The 21,311-nt window shown below is 42.8% G+C and overlaps 2 protein-coding genes across 6 annotated transcripts in view; one reads left to right on the top strand and one right to left on the bottom strand.

Moving 5' to 3' along the window:
• Positions 1-21,311, top strand: part of wdfy4 (WDFY family member 4) — a 31,263-nt gene that overhangs the window by 4,890 nt on the left and 5,062 nt on the right. For all 5 annotated transcript variants that reach the window (XR_008952633.1, XM_057047221.1, XM_057047219.1 and 2 more), the window contains exons 9-54: positions 37-269; positions 346-485; positions 607-839; positions 924-1,114; positions 1,922-2,598; positions 2,709-2,799; positions 2,878-3,092; positions 3,172-3,275; positions 3,404-3,629; positions 3,935-4,011; positions 4,084-4,302; positions 4,470-4,648; positions 4,732-4,963; positions 5,159-5,298; positions 5,369-5,480; positions 5,562-5,752; positions 5,824-5,976; positions 6,097-6,170; positions 6,435-6,593; positions 6,674-6,768; positions 6,842-6,938; positions 7,064-7,266; positions 7,543-7,709; positions 7,792-7,911; positions 8,133-8,303; positions 8,399-8,530; positions 8,930-9,056; positions 9,147-9,298; positions 9,404-9,642; positions 9,716-9,837; positions 9,942-10,133; positions 10,213-10,325; positions 12,554-12,631; positions 12,749-12,940; positions 13,032-13,101; positions 13,198-13,412; positions 14,988-15,136; positions 15,216-15,327; positions 15,415-15,500; positions 15,586-15,648; positions 19,009-19,051; positions 19,166-19,285; positions 19,369-19,492; positions 19,569-19,678; positions 20,573-20,723; positions 20,894-20,985. Coding sequence is in view for 4 of the 5 variants with exons in the window: in XM_057047221.1 (XP_056903201.1) it covers positions 37-269; positions 346-485; positions 607-839; positions 924-1,114; positions 1,922-2,598; positions 2,709-2,799; positions 2,878-3,092; positions 3,172-3,275; positions 3,404-3,629; positions 3,935-4,011; positions 4,084-4,302; positions 4,470-4,648; positions 4,732-4,963; positions 5,159-5,298; positions 5,369-5,480; positions 5,562-5,752; positions 5,824-5,976; positions 6,097-6,170; positions 6,435-6,593; positions 6,674-6,768; positions 6,842-6,938; positions 7,064-7,266; positions 7,543-7,709; positions 7,792-7,911; positions 8,133-8,303; positions 8,399-8,530; positions 8,930-9,056; positions 9,147-9,298; positions 9,404-9,642; positions 9,716-9,837; positions 9,942-10,133; positions 10,213-10,325; positions 12,554-12,631; positions 12,749-12,940; positions 13,032-13,101; positions 13,198-13,412; positions 14,988-15,136; positions 15,216-15,327; positions 15,415-15,500; positions 15,586-15,648; positions 19,009-19,051; positions 19,166-19,285; positions 19,369-19,492; positions 19,569-19,678; positions 20,573-20,723; positions 20,894-20,985 (7,181 nt within the window). In the remaining variant the exon portion in view is untranslated. The remainder of the gene's footprint in view (positions 1-36; positions 270-345; positions 486-606; positions 840-923; positions 1,115-1,921; positions 2,599-2,708; positions 2,800-2,877; positions 3,093-3,171; positions 3,276-3,403; positions 3,630-3,934; positions 4,012-4,083; positions 4,303-4,469; positions 4,649-4,731; positions 4,964-5,158; positions 5,299-5,368; positions 5,481-5,561; positions 5,753-5,823; positions 5,977-6,096; positions 6,171-6,434; positions 6,594-6,673; positions 6,769-6,841; positions 6,939-7,063; positions 7,267-7,542; positions 7,710-7,791; positions 7,912-8,132; positions 8,304-8,398; positions 8,531-8,929; positions 9,057-9,146; positions 9,299-9,403; positions 9,643-9,715; positions 9,838-9,941; positions 10,134-10,212; positions 10,326-12,553; positions 12,632-12,748; positions 12,941-13,031; positions 13,102-13,197; positions 13,413-14,987; positions 15,137-15,215; positions 15,328-15,414; positions 15,501-15,585; positions 15,649-19,008; positions 19,052-19,165; positions 19,286-19,368; positions 19,493-19,568; positions 19,679-20,572; positions 20,724-20,893; positions 20,986-21,311) is intronic.
• On the bottom strand, positions 15,355-18,904 carry lrrc18a (leucine rich repeat containing 18a). Its single transcript, XM_057047384.1, has 2 exons — positions 18,866-18,904; positions 15,355-16,572 (listed from the first exon to the last, which is right to left on the bottom strand). The coding sequence occupies exon 2, from the start codon at positions 16,566-16,568 to the stop codon at positions 15,804-15,806; it is 765 nt and encodes a 254-aa protein (XP_056903364.1). The 5' UTR covers positions 16,569-16,572; positions 18,866-18,904; the 3' UTR covers positions 15,355-15,803.

The following is a 21,311-nucleotide window of genomic DNA, read 5'->3' as shown; positions in this document are numbered from 1 at the left end:
TTGCATGTCGTACTGTATATGATATTTTCCCCGCAGGTTCTACGGTAAAGAACCTCTCAGCCTTCCACCTGCTGCAGTCCTCCTTGATACGATCCCACGATTCACTGCTGTGCTGCCAACTTCTTCGAACCCTGCAGACAATATGGGAGAAGGATCCGACTAATTTCTTTCTCTTGGAGTGGACCGTCCAGACGATGAGGCAGCTATCTGCTTGTGTGCGACAGAAACCTGCATCAGTACAAAAGCTTTTTTTTTCACTGCTGGAGATGGTATGACTTAATGTTACTTTTATGTGTAACACATCATACAAGGCCTGCTCAAACCCTTGCTATCTAAATCCTTCAGATTGTGTTTAAACTGAACTATATCCCACACGAGACCTTGTGTGCACTGCTTGGTGTGCTGAAGCAAAGCTGGACTGGGACATTGGCTAGGGGAGTGACGGGAATAGAGTTTGAAGTGGGGGCTCTGGAGTGCTTTGACAGGTGAACATTGTCAAGTGAATTGAAAGAGCTTAATGTTAAATGTTCGATTGCAACAATTGGCCAGTTTGTTCCATAAAACTAATGTATGGACTGAAAAAATATCCACCTTTTCCATCTGCAGAATGATAGTGCACAGTGGTTTGCTCGCCGAGGTGCTGAGTGACTGGGGTCTTCTGGAACTGCTACTTGGTGAACTTCGCAAACGAGCCAAGATCATCAGAAAAGCTGGAGTTGTGACTTCTGCCCATTCAGATCTCCAACAACTGCCGTGTGTGGAGGACAGTGAGAGACTCCTCACTGTAAGCATGCTTCAAGTCGTGTCTAATCTGACACTGCGTTCGATCAAAAACACAGGTATGTGATGTTAATAATAGAGATCCTTGCTTCCCTATATGTTGGTATACAATTTTAAACTTAATCTTTGCATCCAAACTGCAGTGTCAGTACGAGACCTTGGCATGGTTCCCTATATAAAGATATTTCTGGATGAGGATCAGTATCGAGGCCCCGCTCTGAGCATACTGGAGCAGATAGCTGAGATTAACCCTGAAGAGTTCATGCGCACTGCTGTCGGAGCCCTCTGCTCCTCTACGCAGCAGGAGGTTGGGCTGAAGCGGGACCTTTTGCTGGTACAAATTACTCTCCAGTTACAGTCACCTTCAGCAGTGCACACATCCAGAAATAGTCAGATATACATTGATTTCTGCTGAACTGTGCATGAAGCCTCCACTCTACATCAAATTGTAATGTGCTTAAAACACTATAAATACTGAATTTATTTCCTGTGCATGTGGGACCCCTGATTACATTATTGACAAATTTAGATTGATTTTGGTAAAGCAGGTTTAGCTTTTAACTCCGGGCTGATATGATTAGGCTAGCAGCCCTGTGCTGTGGCACGGTGAAGATTACCTGCACTATCAGATCAGTGAATAGGACAGAAATCTTATTAGGCCTAACTATGTTACACACCCACAGAATGTGTCCCTCTTTATAGATGGCAGTGTGAACAGCGCTAAAACTGTGTGTACATGTGTGCACACATGTGCACACTTATGCATGTATGCAGGATGTGTGTGTGTGTCAGACTGGTGCTAACGTATTTAAAGCATAGTGCAATCAGATTGGGAATGACCTGGGTGTGCAAGTGTTAAGCGCCATTTTGATTACTCCAGTTTGAGTTAATCATATTTCTCTCTCCCTTCAGCCTCACACATTACCTACCTGACAGATTAGCTCTCTAAATCAAATAAAGCTAATATGATTTTATTCCCCTAAAATAGTTGCTAGAAATGATTTATGTTGCAGCTATTATGACAATTTTTAATTGACCATTGACATGGTTCTAATTGGCAAGTCGTTGATCTAGAATTGTGTCTATTCAAAAGCAGATTTTTAAAGTGTCATGTAAGATTAATTATTGTGATGTATTACAGTCTGTGTTGAAGGTGCTGGAGACTCCAAACAGTTTGGATGCATTCAGGAGAGCTGGAGGCTTCACAGGACTGCTCTCTCTTGTGGTGGATATGGAAGGAGCCCTGTCTGACCCTCCCCAGGGAGAAGTGTGGAAGTTGCTGGGTTATCAACAACTGCTGGACCTCCTCCTGCTCTGTCTCCACATACTGAACTTGGCTGTGCATCTTCACACAGTAAACGCTCATCACTTTGAGACTGGCGGCTTTTATGATAAGCTAGGGGAAGCTCTTCTGCAACTGGGTTGTTTCCACACTGACAAAGACACAAACACTGAAGAGTGGGGTGCCTATTTTAAGACTTCTGAGGACAACCATGCTCCCCTTAAGAGTTTCCACCAGTTTGTTGAATTATCAGAGACCCCTGGACCTTCTTCCTCCTCCTCCTCCTCCTGCTGCACATCACAACTAAAACTCCCCGCAAATCTCCAGACATGTGTAAGGCTGCTGTCCTATCTTCTTCAGTTCGCTACAGGAACCCATTCTCCACTGGAGTTACTAGAAGTTGAGAGTGCCAGTAATGAAGGCTTACATTCAAGATCTTCCAGTGTCCATTTGAGATCTGGTCCACAGTCTGTAGAGGATGTAAACAGGAGGTGCAGAGACACATCACCCAGTATCTCCACAGAAAATCAAGACAGGTAAATATTTGTGGGAAATAAAAATACAAAATGATTTTCCTATTTGATTTCATTATTTTCCCAAAATGTAGTACTAAACATGTATTTGCTTTGTGCTTTTTACCATGTAGGTTTACCCTTGATCATGCTATTCTTCATCCAGGGGCTGTCAGGGTGATTATGACTCTTCTTCCATCAGTGTTTTCTCCAGAGGACCCACAGGTACACAGGTGGAAACACCCCTTCAATTCTTTATACAGTATATTATCTAATATGTAGCATTTCTTTCTTTTTTCTCAGCTTTCTGTGGAGGTCCAGTTCTCTTTGGCGCACCATATCCAGGCTATGGTAAAAACGGAGCGAAACCGGCAGGTATTGTGCAACGGGGGGCTCATTTCCACACTCCTGAACCACTGTCAGAGTATGCTGCTGGAACCAGATCACATGTTGCATCTACCAGTGACACGGATTTTGGAAAAACTCACCTCTCAGGCCATCAGTCATACAGACTTGAGGTAAATTGGCATGTAATTTTATTTATTTATATATTTGTCCATCTACAGCAACTGAAATGTGTTTAACTTTCATTCTCAGAAAGTTCTTGTGCTTAGGACACCCTCTGATGTGCTTGGGAGAGAAAATATCCAAAAAGTCGAAAAAGGACACTGACCAGCCTGACAAGGATTCTTTTTCAGATGGTGCGTTTTTAAAAATGATACTCATATCTTGTTTTTAGTGTAAAGTTCCTTCTCGTTGTTTCAGATAATCGTTAAAATACAAATATGATCCAGCAACTCATGGAGTTTTGTGTCTTTGAATGAATTAGGTCTGAATTCACAGGCAGATGCCCCAGCATCAGCAACACACACACTAAAGCGGGGCTTCAGTTTGTTAGAGTCTGCAACTCAAGAGGAATCTTCTGTTGGTTCTGCAATCCCAATCCACCAGATTATCAGTTTGGTGTCCATGACATCTCCACGCACCTTCAGACCTCACAAAGTCTCCACCTCTCCTGCTTTTGTAGAGTTCAACACAAGTGAGAGTGGATATGGGTGAGTCCCTCTAGAACAGTGTTCTACTGTGAAAGGTGGAACAAAATGATCTCCTGGTCAAGAGATTTTGAAATGAAATGTTAATAAGAATTGCTGCATCATGTGTTGACATGCTTTAATCTCTCTGTGTCATAAGGTATAGTCTGGTTCATCCTCAATATTAATATGAGTATGATCTAGCTCTCGAGCAGCTAAAATTCTTTAGACATTCTTGTCATACCACACTAACAAGCCTGAGAGAACAGAATGAACTCAACCTCTGGCACCGAACTCTATAAAATGTCCTCATTTCTTTCTGTCCGCAGCTGTCTTTTACTGCCATCTTTGGCCACAATAAAAGGAGTGTCTGCTGATTCAATCTCAACAGGTGGTATCGGGGCAGGTAAGTGATCAGGCACTCGCACATTAATGAACGAAGCTGAAAGGAACAGGCTGATCATCTGTTTCCTCTTAGACTGCCGGGGTTTTCCCCCAGCTGCAGGGCTCTCGTTTTCCTGCTGGTTTCAGATCAACAGGTTCACCTCAGCCTGTGATTCCCATCCCATCCGGTTGCTGTCGGTGGTTCGCCACATGTCCCGGACGGAGCTGCAATACATCTGTCTATCGATCTCATTCTCAGCTTGTGATGGCTGTCTGGTTCTCTCCACAGAGGAGGAGGCTTTTACCTACCTGGGTAAGAGTGACATGGCCTCTGCAAATGGAAAAACTACTGTAGTTTAACTTTCGAGCATTCCTCATATCTTAGAAGAGTTTTTAAATCAAGGTAGTTAAAAGTCAGACTGGTGGATATCGATTCAGGCTGCAGAGCTTTGATTGCATCATATGCTGCATGTGGGACAGATATAATGGAGCCAGAGGTTTCCACTCCTACATCACTCCCTACGTCATTGAGATTTCGATGCTCCAACATGCTGGTCCCAGGTCAGTGGCACCATCTGGCTGTAGTCATGTCCAAAGATGTAAAGAAGAGCTGTGTGACCTCAGTCTATTTCAACGGCAAGGCATTTGGGTCCGGAAAGGTATGAACTAAGATCAGCGGAAGAGCTGTTTACTACACTTCAAATGTCTGGCACTCATCACAGCTCTTTCCATTTTGTGTCAGATGAGGTATATCCAGCCGTTCCCTGGCCAGTATGTCTCCATGGACCCCACGGCTGTGATCGATGTGTATGGAATAATAGGAACACCAGCTTTATGGAAGGAATACGCTGCTCTTGTGTGGCGAGTCGGTCCTACTTACTTGTTGGAAGAGGCTTTGAGCCCTGAAGTGGTGGCTGTCCTATACAGACAAGGCACCACCTACATTGGCAATTTCCTTGCAATGTGCAACACATGTGAGTATAAAAATGTTGTGTAAGGTTTAAACCAGTTCAGCTCTTAACCTCCAGAAAATATGTAGACCTGTTTTGCAATATTCTTAGGCATATAAGGCATATTTCTTCTTTTAAATTGACATCATTTTTATGATGCATTTTATTTGCTAACATCTTTGGGCTGCCTTTGTTGCATCCCTTTTCACTTTGATCTAGACACAGAGATGTTTCCTCACAGGCTGGTTCCTGAGGAAAGAATCTCTTTTGGCATCAACCCAGCAATTTCCACATTAACCAACGTCATGAAGATCAGGGAGGATTACAACGAGGTGGACTGCAGGCTGATTGCTAAAGAGGTGAGGTAAGTTCATACTGAAATCACGTGTTTTTTGCAAGAGACGGGTTGACGCTTTTTTCATTTTGTAGATGGGGATAACGTCTCGAGATCAGACTACGCCTGTGCTCCTGCTTCGAAACATCAGCCAACACCTGAGTGGCACAGCTCGCACAATAGGGGCAGCCCTAGTTGGACGTTATGGTACCTTATGTCTTACTTAGTATACTGTAAATACGCTGTTTCTAGCTGGAATAAATATGAATTGTCTTCTTTTTATTTTAGGTATTCGTACATTTATCCCAAATAATGCATCCACTGGTTTCCTGTATGTGGGCGGGCCTGCAGTCGTTCTCAGTTTAGTTGCAATGGCACCAGATGATGGTTATTTGTACGCAGCACTTAAAGTCCTCCTTTTTGTGCTGGAAACAAATTCTACCATGGAGAAGGAAATGAATCGCATCGGAGGATACCAGGTCTGTTACGTCACTGGAGTGGATCTGTGCCATTCTGTTTGGGTCCTGAGTGTAACGTCCTCTCCATGTAGCTACTAGCCTTCCTGCTGAAGATGAAGAGCAGCCTGATCAGCAACAGACCCTTTCAACTGGTTCTGCAGCTCTCAACTTCTGCGGACCTGATCTCCGGTTCTGGTTACCTGCAGAACACAGCTGCATTCCAGGCCTTGCTTTGTAACCTAGAGGTAAACAGCCACATTTTTATAATTCTCAGCAGATACTGGGAATAGTATTTATCGGTTCTAAACTGGTTAAAATTAATGTGTGTGGGTTTTTTTTGTTGCTTTCTCATACCACATTGTCAGGTCTGGCAGAAAACAGCAGATAATCTGGAGCTTTCAGTTCTGAACCACTTTGCTGATATCCTGAAATCCTCAAGGTAATGTCCACATATTCTCAGTGTGTGACTACACAGAAACCTAATTTACTATTAACCCAGAGGCCTTGATTGCTAAACTGCATTAACTCTACTGTAAATATTGATCTGTTTTTCAGCTGTGTTAGCTGTTCTGTAGCCCACAGCAGGCCACAATTAATTCTGTGAAAGAGAACAGTGGGAATATCTCCATTTATTTTGTTCTGAGTGTTGATTGTGATGGATATTACTCAACTGTCTGCTGCTCTTTTTTGTCTCTTTAACTAGCGACGGCAGGAATGCGGTGGTTTTGCACACTATTGGACTGTTACCAAAACTGATTTTCAGACTGTCTGACCCTGGAATAACTGTCCAAACTGTTAAGATCATTTCTGAGGTCATCACTTTCCTCCTAAAAGCTGTAGTCACTCCTCGGGACATCAGCAGGTATGTTCTCAGAATACACCACCAAAGACCACGGTAAACAAATAGCTCTGTACTAAACTTGTCTTTTTTTATGTGGTCAGACTTGGGCTCTTCTTGGTGTACACGCTCCCTCCTCTTAGTTGTAGAAAGACTGGTGACGGTACATGTGAAAGTGACCTTATACAGGAAACCTCAGGTATATGCACACGTCTCACAAATAAACACAGAAGGTGCTACTAGTTACTGACACATTTTCTTCTTTTCTCCAGCTCAGGGTGTTGATCCAGTCAGCGTTGTTTGGATCCGCAACCAAATGCTACTCCTGCTTCTTGAAATCCTCAACTCGGATGGCCTTAATGTGAACGAGTACGTACTCTGTATTCCTGTCGTAACTGAAATGTCATTCAAACAGTCTTTAGTGGTGTCTGCTATGAACAAACGTGAATTATACTTGAACTTAATCAGTCCCTCGTGTTCTTGTCCTTCACTAGTCAACAAGAGGCCATATTCAGTGTCCTGGGTCGTGACTGGTTCCTGCTCTTCCTGCAGCCCCATCTTCACCCCTCCACCGTGAAGCTTGCTCTCATCTTCCTCACACACTTCCTATCGAGCCCCAGCCAGAAGAGCAGCTTCAGGGAGGGGGTGATTCCTGCAACATTCATAGACAGCATGGAGGATCCTCTTGCTGTCATTGGTACACGTTTTCATTTTTTTAAATGAATTTCTGACTATGATGCTCATAGATGACATAATAAAATAGTATAATCTGTATAATTCAATTCAATTTTTTAAAATTATTTTATCACAAAAGATACATTTGATAGTATTTGGAAGTAAAAGCATCTCAGAATAATAAACATCAGAACATTAGTTAAAAAGAATTTGCTTAAGAAAAATAACATTTATAACTTGTCAATTAAAAATAAAATTGAATTCAAACTCTAAAAAAACAACTGACTTTTCTTGTCAGACAACCTCCGGGCCCATGCCTGGTCTCAAGAGTGCTCCAGCACCAAGTGTCCAGGCTATGATGTTCTGCAGTCGTTGCTGATCAGACATTCTCACCTGCCTGAGGTGTACGAAGCCCTGGCTGCTTTACTGTTGGGGCAGAAGACCAGTCTAAGAGCAAAGGAAAATGTGAGACATTCGTCATCTCGTCAATGGCCTGTTTCATCATTCCTGGCTTGTTACTACCATGACTACATGGTTTCCATCTTAGGTGCCGCTGGATGATGTCCTGCAGTCACTGATTGACAGCCCTGAAGATGCGCCTGCACAGCAGCTCTGCGTGGAAACGGCAACGATCCTGCTGGAATTAGTCAAAGCCATCATCACTAAGGTGATTAACGAAAATATCCAAATGTAACTGCAGTTCTATTAATCCCAGGGGTCAAAGGTGACATCATTGGTATAAATACTCGAAGTATGCATGCAGGAATGGAAATATTCAGTGCTTAAAGCGTCCCCTCTGGTGGTCAGCAGTGGTAAAATAGAGTGCAAATTCCAGTATTTTTTCTATGTTTTTAACAATTTTTAAAACAAAATTCTTTTTCTTAACAGCCACTTTCTTCAGCGTCAGACACAGATGCACCATGGGAGATTCAGCTCCCTGCAAGTGTGATGCAATTCCTTTGTCTACTCCACAACCTCCAGCCTAGAGATCCCCTGTGGACATCAACAAAGTTCCTTCATGCACTTGCTGGAGTAATTTACCCTCCAGACACTTCAGAGGTTTGTTTGCTACTCTTGATTGAGAAGTCCAGCCAACAGTACTTTATTTTAAACGCAGTAATATTTGATCAGATGAATATCTTGACTCTCCTCAGACGTTTAAAGCATCTTTCAAAGGCCAGACGAGTCAGAAACCAGTTTGGGATTTTATCCAAATTCTCCTGATGGACTGTCTCCTAAATGTGCCTGCCAATGGCAACACACATCCATTTATCCTGATGATAGAGGTGGAAAATACACACACACACACACACACACGTTTGTATACATCTATACATGCATAGAATTATTAAAGAAATTCTTCTTATAATACTGTAAAACCACAATTTCTCCAGGAGGTGTCATTCTTTGCCTAGTAACTAACTAGGATCGCGTTAGAGAGTGGCTAATACAATCGTTGACCGCTAGGAGGGCGTAAACTCCAATAGACCTGTAATATGGGATAGAAATATAGATTTCCATCAAGATCAATTTAGTGACATGAGTTCAGCCTATACTGACACTTGCCAACAACTGTGCTGAGGACATTTGGTGATCTCACTATCAAGGATATTACAGTACATGAAATACCAGGCAAATGTATGTCTCAAGTGTGCAGGTATTAATATCTTGCTAATATTTTGCAGTTTTCCCCCGACGATGCAACACTGGAACAAAGACAGCATTTCCAGACTGAGCTGCTGGAGTTCATCATGAACATCATTTGCATGTTTAACAATGATCTGGAGAACAGCACCCATCTGAAGCCACATGGTAGAATTTTGCTTTCATCACAGCTATAACAGGCCATAACATGTTAATGCATGAAGGGAAACCAAAAACTCATTTTGACGCATCTCGCAGACAGCCAGAGTGAGCAACCTGCCAGCCAGATGGGCATATTTATGAGGAACATTGTGCTCTTTAGTTCGTCCCTGCTGCGAATACTTTACAGCGGAATATTCTTGGGAGATGCTGAAAATTTGCTCAGTTTCCTTGCAGATCAGATTGTGATGGTGAGACAATACTCGCAAAGAAATGTATACATACATTTTTTCCTCATAATTGATACATAATTACTTTAACTTATATCCAACCTGAGTTATATTTCTATTATCCAGGCTCTGGAGAAAGGCCAAACTTACAAAGAGAAGACAGTGTTGGCCCTCTACTCATGTACCAATAAAATCCTGCTTTATTTGCTGTCTCTACCGCGACACTCCCAAGAAGAAAAAGAAGAGGTCCTCAGGGTGTTACAGACCTTAATGGTCCGATGGGACATTATAATGGCAACATACAATTCCAACGTGAACTTCATTACTTGCCTTCTTCACTGTTTGTTACTGATGCGATCTGGCAGGTAAAGGCAGATAAATGTGATTGCAAATGGTTAAATGCTCATTTTAAAAATGACACCAGTATTTTTTTTGTAGCCACCCAAAAGGTTTTGGATGTGCAGCTCAAAAAGAGCACGAAAGAAAAGCTTTGTCTTGCGTGTTTGCCACTGAAACCAGAGAGTCTGTACATCTCAGCAACAGGACAGACACTACCTCAGGTATGAGTCCAAGTGGCACAAGCTTATTTATTTATTTATTTACACTCCAGCCTGGAGTCGACAGGCATTCACTCAGAAGTTAAAATATGTTAAAATTGTTTCAGTTGACAGAGACCTGTCGTCCCTCGTGGAGGCCTGCTGGTCAAAGGTCATAACAGAGAGGCAACAGATGCTTGAAGAAGCCTATAAGATGGAAATGTCTGCAAGCCACAGAGCTCCGACAGGACCCGTCAGTATGAGTGACATCAGCCCACTGTGGGAGGAAATGGCACACAAAGCCTGGCTGTTGCACATAGGTTGGATCTGTAGATAAACAAGTGCATGTCATGGTTTAATTCTGTTGATTTGAACATGTTCTGTCTACTCTGCACTCAGAGTCTCAGAAGAAGTTGCTATCCAGCAACTTTCGCCGGAAGTCTGATATAAATAGTTCTAGCGCTGCTCCATCAGACTTGGGCAGACAAGACAAAGAGTCAGTAGAAGCACAGGTAAATACACACTCACCTTTTTTCCACCCACAATGAGACATTTGTGTGACTGCTGTCCTCTTTGAGGTGTCCCTGCATCCCAGAGCACAAACACCGATTCCATAGTGGATGCTGTGTTTGCGCTGTGGGCCGTCCAGCCCTGTGGGGGTGTTTGATTATTTCTTTAAATGCATTTGGACGCTCACAGCTGATTACCCCTGAGTGGGCAGAGTAATTGATATCTGTTAGGCCTATCCATGAGAACCCTCCAGAACACACTGTTAGCTGCTGAAGGTTAAAGATGCGTTTATTGTTGTTTTTCCCCTCCTAAACACGTGGCTCACATCATTAGTTCCCCCACAAGGCTTAAGACGTTGAGCCATCTGGAGCAGGGAGCGGAGACATATTACTCAGGCACACAGGCATGAAATTACCGAGTCTGTGTGTCTGTCTCGTCCCTACAAAGTGTGCGTTCTTGTTTGTGCACGCGTCACGCCGACAGAAATCGGGTTTGCAATTATAGTGGTACGAATCTGATGAAAACATTATTCATTTGATGTTATGCTTTATCATATCAGTGTTTGACAGGCTATCAGAGAGGGTGATGAATCGTTTTTCCATCTGAGAGGCACAGAGGAACTGGGAGGGATGCTCGCCTTCTGTTGCAGCATGTTGCCGGTGCTTCTAAAGCCAATTTTCAAATGATCACTAGTGGTCAGTTGTTGAGCTTATTCAACATTCATCCTCACCAAGAGTCATTAATTAATTTCTGGATCATCAATTTATGACCTTTTAGCTGGTGGGTCACGAGCTTGGGAGGAGTCATTTTTCTGTCATAATAAATCCAGAGCTAAGTTTCCAAGTCCTCAACAGGAAAAGAACCAAGAGTTTTAAAGGTATTGGATGAGAATAGAGAGCCTGATAGACAGGCTGTGTCCTCAGTCAAGCTTTAGAGCAATCCTTCTAGAGATTTATTTCATCAGCGAATGCAGTTCCCATAATCATATCTGTGTCCTCATATTAGAAAGATAATTAACAGCACTAATGATCACGTTAAGTTCATTACACATTCACTGCCAGCCCAGAATGAAGTTGACATAATGTTGCCTTATCATCAAAGGTGGCGTATTGTTGGGAAGTCATTAAAATGGAAATGAGTGTGATGTTATGATGTTAATTGCAGAGGGAAGCGATGAGTTATGTATTTAATGCTGCATTTAAAAAGCCAATGAGGTTCCTATCTGCTAAATAGGGTAATTAATGCTATATATTACTTATGTTTGTCCAAATGAAGGAATGAAATTAGGAAATGATGACGGCTTCGTGCTATCTGTCGCAACACGGCTCTGGTTTGCAAACTTCATTATTACTCTTTTTGTGTCTGTAATATTTGTATAATCTCCCCTCAAATTACTCCTTTATTTCTTTCGCTGCGCAACTTCTCATTTGGAAAGACAGTCAGTCAGTTTCCATCGCCCGGCGCGCTCGTCAAAGTTCGCAGTCAACTTTTCCATGTTGATTTCCACGCTGTAGTTTTGCATCTTGCCAGAAGTGATGTCGTTCTAGCACCGCTCAGAATCCATTTTAGCATTCATAGCAACCAACCACAGAATTAGCATCGGTAAATAAGACTGTATAGAGAATTACTGCATGTTCATTCACTCAATTAAATGGCTTTCTTGGGTCAGCAGTGAGGATGGACACATGTTGTTTCACTAGTCTCTCAGCGAGCACTGCTGTGATGATGGGCTTAATGAAGCAGTTAACAGTCAGAATATGATCCCAGCATGTCTGATAAACTTGTGCATCCTGCAGTGTTTCTACAGCATGGTTTTTGGTTTTCCTTTTTTTTCTGTTTTCTTTTTTCCTTAATTGACATATACACACATTCATCCCCATAAACACACACACACACTTGCCTTGCCCTTCACCGTGGCATTGCTTGGTGATATTAATGTTTATGTTAATTAGATCATGCCGAAGAAATTATTACATTTCCAGTCAGGGTTATTGTAAGATTGTAGCCACTAGCTTAACCTGCACACTGAATGCCATTTATAACAGATTGAATTCTCTAAATGCATTGTAATTGCATGAAGAAGCAGCAATACTGTTATGAATATACAACCTCTGTGTGCTGTGTGTTATTTGTGTACACGATTAGCTGGAGGACTCTGAGTGACTCTGCTCCCTGCTCATTTTTTTTTGTTTCTTTTTACACCCATCGGGTTTTGCTTATTTCTTTGTAGAAATTTCTGATCCACATGGAGGCACATCGGCAGAGAGGCCACAGCATATTTGAAAATATGAGGACAAATTACTTGCAGGTTTGACATAAATATTTTCCCAAAGCAGTAATATCAAGGCTATAAAAAGACGCGCTTGTAATTGTAATAATGTGTTTCACATATTCCCACTGTTCCGGGACTGCTTCTGTGCCTCAGTTACAAACCACTGAGTGGGAAATTCTGAGTGCCAAGTGGATGAAGCTGGAAGCTGACCTGTTAAGAGAGAGAGCTATCTTTGGACCTGGCCCCGGTGTGATGCTGACCCAAGACTGGGTACAAGATGCTGCTGAAGGGCCCAACCGGACAAGAGCACGCATCCGCAGAAAGGTTCTGACAAGATCCAAACAGGTACATTCGTGTGGTTTTGAGCAGGAGCTAATTAGCATGATTGTAATTTAGTATTTAATGTCACACCGTTGTCTATTGTACCTTATAACAGCTACAGAGGTTACATTGTTTGAGAACTGGCATGTCTGAGGAAGACCAAAATAAAACAGAAGGTGACACAGGTAGGAAAATGGGTTGCCCAAAGAAATCTTTTTTAAAAAAAGCCTGCAAATATGTTTTGAATATAAACTCACTTGGCGGTTGTGTTTTATTTACAGAGCCAAAGATCTTGTGTGAAGTTGGAGCAGAGGCTAAAGAGGATGAAGCTGTGGGAGGACAAGACTGTGACCATCTGACTTTCTTCCCCGAACTGAGTGACACTCCCCCCGTTACTGAAGATCAACACAGTCCCCTCACGCCTACATCCTGCTCCAATGCACCAGACTGCCCTGAAATACGCATCATCCTGCAGGAGCTGCACCCCCAAGAGGAGGTACTGTTCAGCAGCGCAGAAGGATGTGTTAGTGTGTCCAGACAAAAATCATCAGGCATGGATGCACAACTGGTAATCTACACCATCATAATTATCTGATGTAGACTAAGGGATTCCACTAACCCAGCTCGGCTATCTGAATTTCATTTTTCCTCATTAGTGTAATGCTTTAATGTCAGTGCCCAGCTCAGCTCTCCCTGTTCTTTCGGTGGATTTCGAAATCTGAAGAACATGACAGGGACTCTCCTCACTCCAGTAGCCAGCCATGGCTTTTAATGTTTCTGACAGAAGTATTAATAAAAACAGTAGGAGGTGATGCAAGCTGCCTTGTACCCGCTTAGCAAGTGTGTGATGTATTCAAGTGTGTCCTGTTGTCTTGCCCTAGTTCAGCATGTGCGTCCTGCTGTGCTTCCTGTCAAATGAACAGTCATTAGTTCTGAAAAATACACACACACACATGCACAGAGAGAGGGAGGAAGAGAGAGCACGAGAGAGAGAGAACACACAAAGGGGGACCCTCTCATAATTAGCTTGCCTGCACCAATAGTGTGATTATGACAGTAATGTGTATGGGGAGAAATCAATGGGCTGACATTAGCCTCTCAGTCAATAAAAGTCTTCCTTTTCTCTCTCCTCCTTCCCATCATCAGCTAAATCACTCCCAGACAGATAACTCATATCTGTCCACAGCACAGTCAGGAGATAAGGAAACAAGTTTATTGTTTTATTCTTTATCTTTGATAACAACAAATTTAAACTTTTATCACCCCCCCACCAAAAAAAAAAATTACTAATTGTGAGGAACATTAGACTTGATACTATTTTGAGGAACCCGTTGGCAGTGAAAACAGACTAGCATGGGCCATTAAAAAGAGCTATACGCTGTGTATTAGCCTAAAATAAACCATGGCATAAGTGAGTCTAGGATTTCTCTTCTAAGAGTCTGTCCTCCTACATGTCAAATATTATTCATCAGTGAATATCTGTACGTGTGAATTTAGACGTGAGGCTGTGATCACTTAGCAGGTTTCCTATTGTGTGCGTGGCAGTGATTAATTCTCCTAATAATGGTGAGGCAGGGCCTTCCCTGCACCAAGCATGTGACTCCGTGTCTGGAGGGAAGGGAGGCTGATTTGATTAGTATAAATTGTGAGTGGCCTGCGGGTAAGTTGGGGCCCCATATGGTTTTTTGGTGCCTTATCCCAGAGGACCTACAAAGCGGCCAGTGCGGAGACGGCCAGGTGCACACGATTGCTGTGAAATGAGGGGAGACAATAGAATTAGCCACGCACTATCACAATACAGTTAGCATTAGCTACAGCAGCACTGAAAGGGGACGGCGGAGCTACCTTGGTGCTGAGTGAAACATGCTGGAAAGGAGGTTGGCCCATCCCCTCCCCATCAATCAGGCCTGATAATGAAGTATTCGACTGTGTCGTTTTAATAATGATTAAGATATGTGATTAAAATGATCAATCAACTAAAGCCTGGAGTGTCTGTATTGCTGCCATGTCACGTCCCGAGAGAATCCTGCCAGCATGTCTCCCTCTGAAGCTCTCTCTCGTATTTTTGTAGGTGAAGGCCAGGATGTGCGTCGTGATGGTGAGCGGCCTCAGAGTAACGGAGGGCATTCTGCTGTTTGGGAAGGAGAGCCTGCTGTTGTGCGAGGGCTTCACTCTCAGTCCCACAGGAGACGTGTGTTGCAGAAAACACCACCCCAGCAGGTACACTTGCACTGGAAACCGTCACGGGTGACTTTTCCATGTTTTCAATCATTTGTCGGTGTCTGTTCCCCTCCGCCAGTGTGAGGGATGCCTTTATTTCCACGATGCTGGCTAAAGGGCCAGCAGGCAAATGCAGACGATGGCTCTACGATGATATCAAGGAGGCCCGTTTCATGCGTTTCCTTTTGGAGGTAATCATACAAGTGCAAACCACAATCTAGATAAAAGTGATTCTTTATTGCCGACATGTCATTCTTTACTGCGCCTCTTTGTATCAGGACAATGCCATCGAAGTCTTCATGAAAAACGGCCATTCAGCCTTCCTGGTGTTCCTGAACAGAGATCATGTCTCTGCATATAAAAGGTACAGAAGCATTCACACAGATTGCATGTCAAAACTTCGGCTGGCTTCTGTATTCTGCTGACATCTATCGTCTCTCTGCCTGCAGGCTGTGCGCTGTAGTACCAGCATTAAAAGGCAGATGCGTCACCGAGGTCATCGCAAACGCCAGGCAAGCGACCACAATCAGTTACTGTCTGCTAACAGCTATACAGTTACATGTGATGAATTATTTAAGCAATTACAACAAAAACGTTACTCATAAACAGATGATGCATACTGTAATGTGGGTTTGTAAGGCAGCAGTACAAGTTCTCACACATGAATTTAGTTTAAATTGTTAGTCCTTATTCTCCATTGGTCCTGATTGCGTATGGCCACTGAGTTTGGCACCATCAGTCCCGGGTAGGTCTCGATCTTTCTTCCCTCTAGTGTTTCAGCTTCTCCATCTCTCCTTGTTTTGACACACCTTGTAATGCATGTATCACACAGACTGCTCTCGTGGACCAGGTAAACCTCCTCTGCTGGTGCAGACTTCTCTGTTGTCTTCTCACTGTCTTCCTGAGCACAGAGTAGATGATTTCCTTTGAGGTTCACCTTAGTGAGATTGCGCAAGTCTTTCAAAAAATCCGGCAGGATGACGAGTTGGTTATCAAAGAGTCCTAACTCTTCGAGGCCGTCTAGAGCCACTAAAACTGGAGGCAGGCTATCCAGCTGGTTCAGCCCCAGATTGAGACTCTTCAGGTTGGTAAGAAAACCCACGCTGGAGGGAAAGCTTGCTGAAGTTAGGCGGTTGTTGCACAGGTTAAGATGGGTCAATCTCACCAAACTGCCGATGGATTCAGGCAAAGATTCTAGTTTGTTGCTGTGAAGATCCAGCCGTCTTAGCGACAAGAAGCTCCCAATGTTATCGGGGAGTTTCTTCAGCTGATTGCAACTGAGGTCCAGCTCAGTCACACTGGTCAGTTTGAAGAGCCAGCTGGGGAAGTTGGTTATCCCCATATTCCTTAGATCCAGTCTGCATCTCCCATCTGGCATTATCCGTATTGCCTTTTTCGCTGTTTTCAGAGATACATTTTTCCTTCTGGGCATAGCACTGCAAGACAGAGTTGTTGAAGAGTTTAGATTTGAGATCCAGCTTAAACCAACCTTCATGTCACTACCATACTCGATAGCCAATAAATGCCTTGTGTGGAGCTGTGTGTGTGTGTATGATGATGATGTAATTTAGTCAGATCTGAGGACTTATGTACGGCCTCAAGCAGTAGAAGCAGCCCGCTCTCTGAGGTATGAGAACTTGAGCAGTGTGAGTGTCTGTGTCTCAGTCCATGTGGATGTCACAGTGTTCTCTGTCTGCACCATAGCGTGCTTACCCACCGTTGCCCATGGGGATGTTTAAGAGCACAACTCTCTAATTAAGGCTAATGCTGGGGAAAGAGGAGAGGCAACAATGGGTAATACAGCAAAAACAAATAACGCCTGCTGTTCTCTTACCATTCGAATTATCGAGCTATTCTTATGTCAGGACTGTAGGTTTGTAATGTGTTGACAGATGTGGAGTTTTTAACACCACTGTATTCCCGTACAGAGTCAAATCAGGACTTTGATAAATGATAGTTAAAGATTGTTGGGAGGATGATGAGGATCTTGCTCTTCTCCCCTCCCTGTCGAAGAGAACAATGTGTGTGTCTGTTTGGGTCTGTGTTACACCCCAAGGCCCTCTTTCGCCTCATTCATCATCCTCAAGATGAGAGAGGTTATCTACCGGTGCTTGTTCTTATTATAACCTCCTATAGAATCCTATTGCATGAAATTATTGCCTGCAATTAGATAACACATACTGGGACAAATGCAATGATTGATTTAGTGTAGTTTTACAAAATAATTGGTCAAGAGTTATTGAAGAAGGACAGTAGAGACTGGTTTAACTTTAAACAGCCCTTTCCTCTATATAACTGTATTCTGTGCCTGCTCACCTGACTCAGATGTTTTCATGCTGTATTGCTGTTTAAAGTCTGTGTTTACAGATTTATGTTTTGTCATCTTTTTACAAATAAAATCCCCAAAGCACTCACTATAGCTTAAAAAATAGATTCAATTTATCCAACAGAGAACTAACAATGTTTGGCCCTGGATTATCCTGATTATGGCAAAGATAAAATCTCAGCAGCTCTGGTTTCACACGTTCGGAGCTCTGATGAGTCAGGCGAGCTAAATTAAAGAGTTTTATTTTTTCTTTAGTTTGCTGCTGCCCATTTTAGTTCAGCCTTTCTGCTTCCACGTGCAAGCCTAGCTGCAGAGGGTTCGTCTCAGTTACATCTGGTGGACCTACTGCCTGCAACGCTGCAAAGGTGTTCCAGCTTTACGTGGTACAGACAAAGGCGTAAGTGAGCTCTCATCATCCTTCAGACTTCCTCCTGGCGAGGGAAGTTGAACCGGATGGTGGTGGCTCACATATGGAACCGGTTTGGTGAAGTGGAACTGATTTCTTTTGTCTTCCATAACAAACCAGAGCACAGAGCTTTATGTGGAGGCAGCGGTGCGTCCACGGTTCAATCTGCTCCAACATACATTCCCTCTATTATTGCCAGTCACCCAAGGCTTGATGTGATTCCCGTGTTGAACACTCATTTGTGTATTTGTCGCACAGCTATTATGAGTGAAAGCTGTGTGTTCCCATCAAGAATGTGACGTTGGCTTCTGTGGGGAGGGGAGCTGTGGAAGTGGCTGCTTTCTCACCAGGGGCGGGGCTACAAGAGCGTATTGAAACAGAACCAGTTTTCTTTCATTTTACACGGTGCTGAAAAAGGTCACGTGAAAACATGGTAGCAGTTTGAATTTGTTCTGTTCAACTAGCAAACTGAGATCAAAGGAACACAAACTTAGAGTGAAGACTCCCTTTCATTACTTGTGTTACCTAGCAACTGGTCTGCTGACTTTATGGGGGGGTGACTTTATTTCTGTTACTGGCCACAGAGGAGACAACACTTTAAATCTGTTTTAAAAATAGATGATGAAGACATGAGCAAAAGAAGTTATTAGATGTCCAGCAACATTGTCGTTCATAGAACTTCATTTATCCAAAATTAGTTGTTTTTTTTCTTTCACAATCCCAGAGTTAAAGGACAGTTACACTCAACATTACAACGTTGGTTTGATTTGAAGCAAATGGTATTTTTCGCTCCCTTAAAACACAGGTGCAAGGCACAGTAAAAGTCTATTCTATTTGAAAATGTTGCAGTGTTCTCACTGTGCTAATGTTTTTACCAACCAAAGTACTTTATATTCGACGCGTTCTCTGCATCCGTCCTCACTCTCCATCTAATATTTCCTAAAATCGGATTATTTTCCCCCAGATTATGTCCAAGTTCTTTTTTAGAAACACTCACCTGCACCTCCTCCGCTGCTCTTCTGCCCCTTTGTTACTATTCCAGAAGTGGTTACCAGGCAACAGGCACCACAAAAAAGTGTAGGTTGACCCTGCTCAGTGAGCAGCCTCTGACATGTGCTCGTTTTCCTCCTTGTGCTTTAGGAAGACTTCAGTAGTTGAAAAGGCAGTTATTCTTAAATGGCAGGTAAAAAACTTTTATTATTTGTTTGCACAACGACATTTATACTATTATAACATATAATATACAATTTTATGTATTTTTTAAGTATAAATATAACTTTCTTTTGTTTTCTTCCAGAAAGGGGAAATAAGTAACTTTGAGTACTTGATGCACCTGAACACAGTCGCTGGGCGAACGTACAATGATCTGATGCAGTATCCAGTCTTCCCCTGGGTCCTTGCTGACTACCAGGCAGAAGTGAGACCACTCACACTTCTGTCTTTCTCTCGGACTTTTAGGTTCTGCTTTGCATTTGATTGATTCATCTCGTTCCACGATAGACCCTCGATCTCTCAAATCCTGCGACCTTTCGTGACCTGTCGAAGCCAATGGGGGCGCAGACGGAGAAAAGGAGACAGATGTTCATGGAGAGATATGCAGAGGTGGAGAAAAGTGAGGGCGAAGGTATTTATCCAATTTCTTTAGCTTTATCCTGCAATTGTGCGGCTGTTTATTTGAAGGAACACATGTTAATCTGCAGGAGACCTGTCAGAACGCTGTCACTACTGCACCCACTACTCATCGGCCATCATCGTCGCCTCCTTCCTCGTCAGGATGGAGCCCTTTTCACACACCTTCCAGACTCTGCAGGTGAGGCAACCAAGCTGACGACAACAGGAGTGACACTGAAGGCGAACACGGCTTTAAAAACAAGCTGGAGTGAAGGTCTTCTGAAGTTCAGAGTCGTTTCTTCAACATGGCTTCAGCTGTTCTTTAAACATGAGATTTGTCACTTGAAGTCATGATCAGGCAGAATTGTCAGCACTTAGTTTGATCTCTGATCTTACAGAAATTTTGCGGTACCATTTCTAATACAAGCAGACACTCAACAAAATTACTAAAACATGTACTTCTTTCTTATTTTTCTGCGCCCAGTTTTACCAAATCAATAACAGAGTTATTTTCAACATCCTATATCCTCTTTCAACACTATTTTGGGTTGTAAAGCAGACTGTGGAGGATTCAATATATATGCAAATAATTACAGAAAGCTTCCAAAAGAAGCTAATGCAAATAGCCAATATAACCAATTTACAATCCAGCATCCAGCTGATTGTAATGAAAAGGCATGCATATTTGATAGTCAGAATAAAACAATAAAGATGTTAGTCTGGTGAATTACAACGCCTTTTTTGTCTTCCGAAGCAGATAATGGGTGTGCAGTAATATCTATAACTGGATTTATGTCTCTAACAGAATTTACCATTGTACATGTATTATTTTCATTCATTGAGGTAATTATTTTAGTTTAAATTACATTGTCTCTCAAGAGATTTCCATTGCAGATTATGGAATTTTATCAAAAGATGAAAAGCTCCCTTCAAATGGCAGCAAATACATTTTCTGGGTACATAAGGCAATAGAATTATATTCAGATGACTACAGTAAGCCGGGTACAATATGTTTATTATTAATAAGTCGGTTGCAAAGTTTGGAACGTCTGTGCACTGAAGGTGTGATGCATCGGCTCTCGTCTCTGCACAGGGAGGCTTCGACATCGCAGAGCGGATGTTTTATAACGTAGGGAAGGAGTGGGAGTCGGCCTCCAGGGACAACATGGGTGATGTCAGAGAGCTGATCCCAGAGTTCTTCTACCTGCCCGACTTCCTCGTCAACTCCAATAACATCCACCTGGGTCAGACTTAAAAATACCTTCTGTCTATGTTAAATGAGTCTATGCTAAAACATTAACACTGAAGATAATTACTATCCCAGCCATTATTCTCTGCTCACCATCATCATCATCTTCTTCTTTCTATTTGTTGTTGCCCACTGTTGTATTGTCATATACTGATATCTCTGTAGGTTGTATGGAGGATGGCACTGCTCTGGGAGATGTGCAGCTTCCTCCATGGGCAAAAGGTGACCCCCAGGAGTTCATTAGACTCCACCGTGAGGTCAGTGACCCATAACCTCTCCAGACCAGTCTGCCTTGGCCATTCTGGACCTTTGCATGCAGGGTTTTTTTCCCTTAAGGGTTCGTAATAGTCGCTACGACACACTTGTGTGTTTACAGAAAATGCACTGTGTGTATTTTAAACAGTAGCAACCCTAAAGAATCAGTTACTGTCAGTCTGATTTCTTTAGGAGATGGATCTGATTCAAAACAGACAGAGTCTCATTCATTCTAGACTCTAAAAGCCTTTCGTCACGTTGAATTTTCTCCCGTCTTTTGGTACTGACTGTTTTCGCAGTTGTTTTTTCTCATCTGTGTAAAAGGACC

Source organism: Takifugu flavidus, chromosome 11, assembly GCF_003711565.1.
Source record: "Takifugu flavidus isolate HTHZ2018 chromosome 11, ASM371156v2, whole genome shotgun sequence".
In the NCBI taxonomy this organism is placed as follows: domain Eukaryota; kingdom Metazoa; phylum Chordata; class Actinopteri; order Tetraodontiformes; family Tetraodontidae; genus Takifugu; species Takifugu flavidus.
This window is presented reverse-complemented; position numbering and strand designations above follow the sequence as displayed.

Excerpts from the sequence above, each read along its gene's own strand:
- lrrc18a (XM_057047384.1), bottom strand. The coding sequence starts at position 16,568 with ATGCCCAGAAGGAAAAATGTATCTCTGAAAACAGCGAAAAAGGCAATA.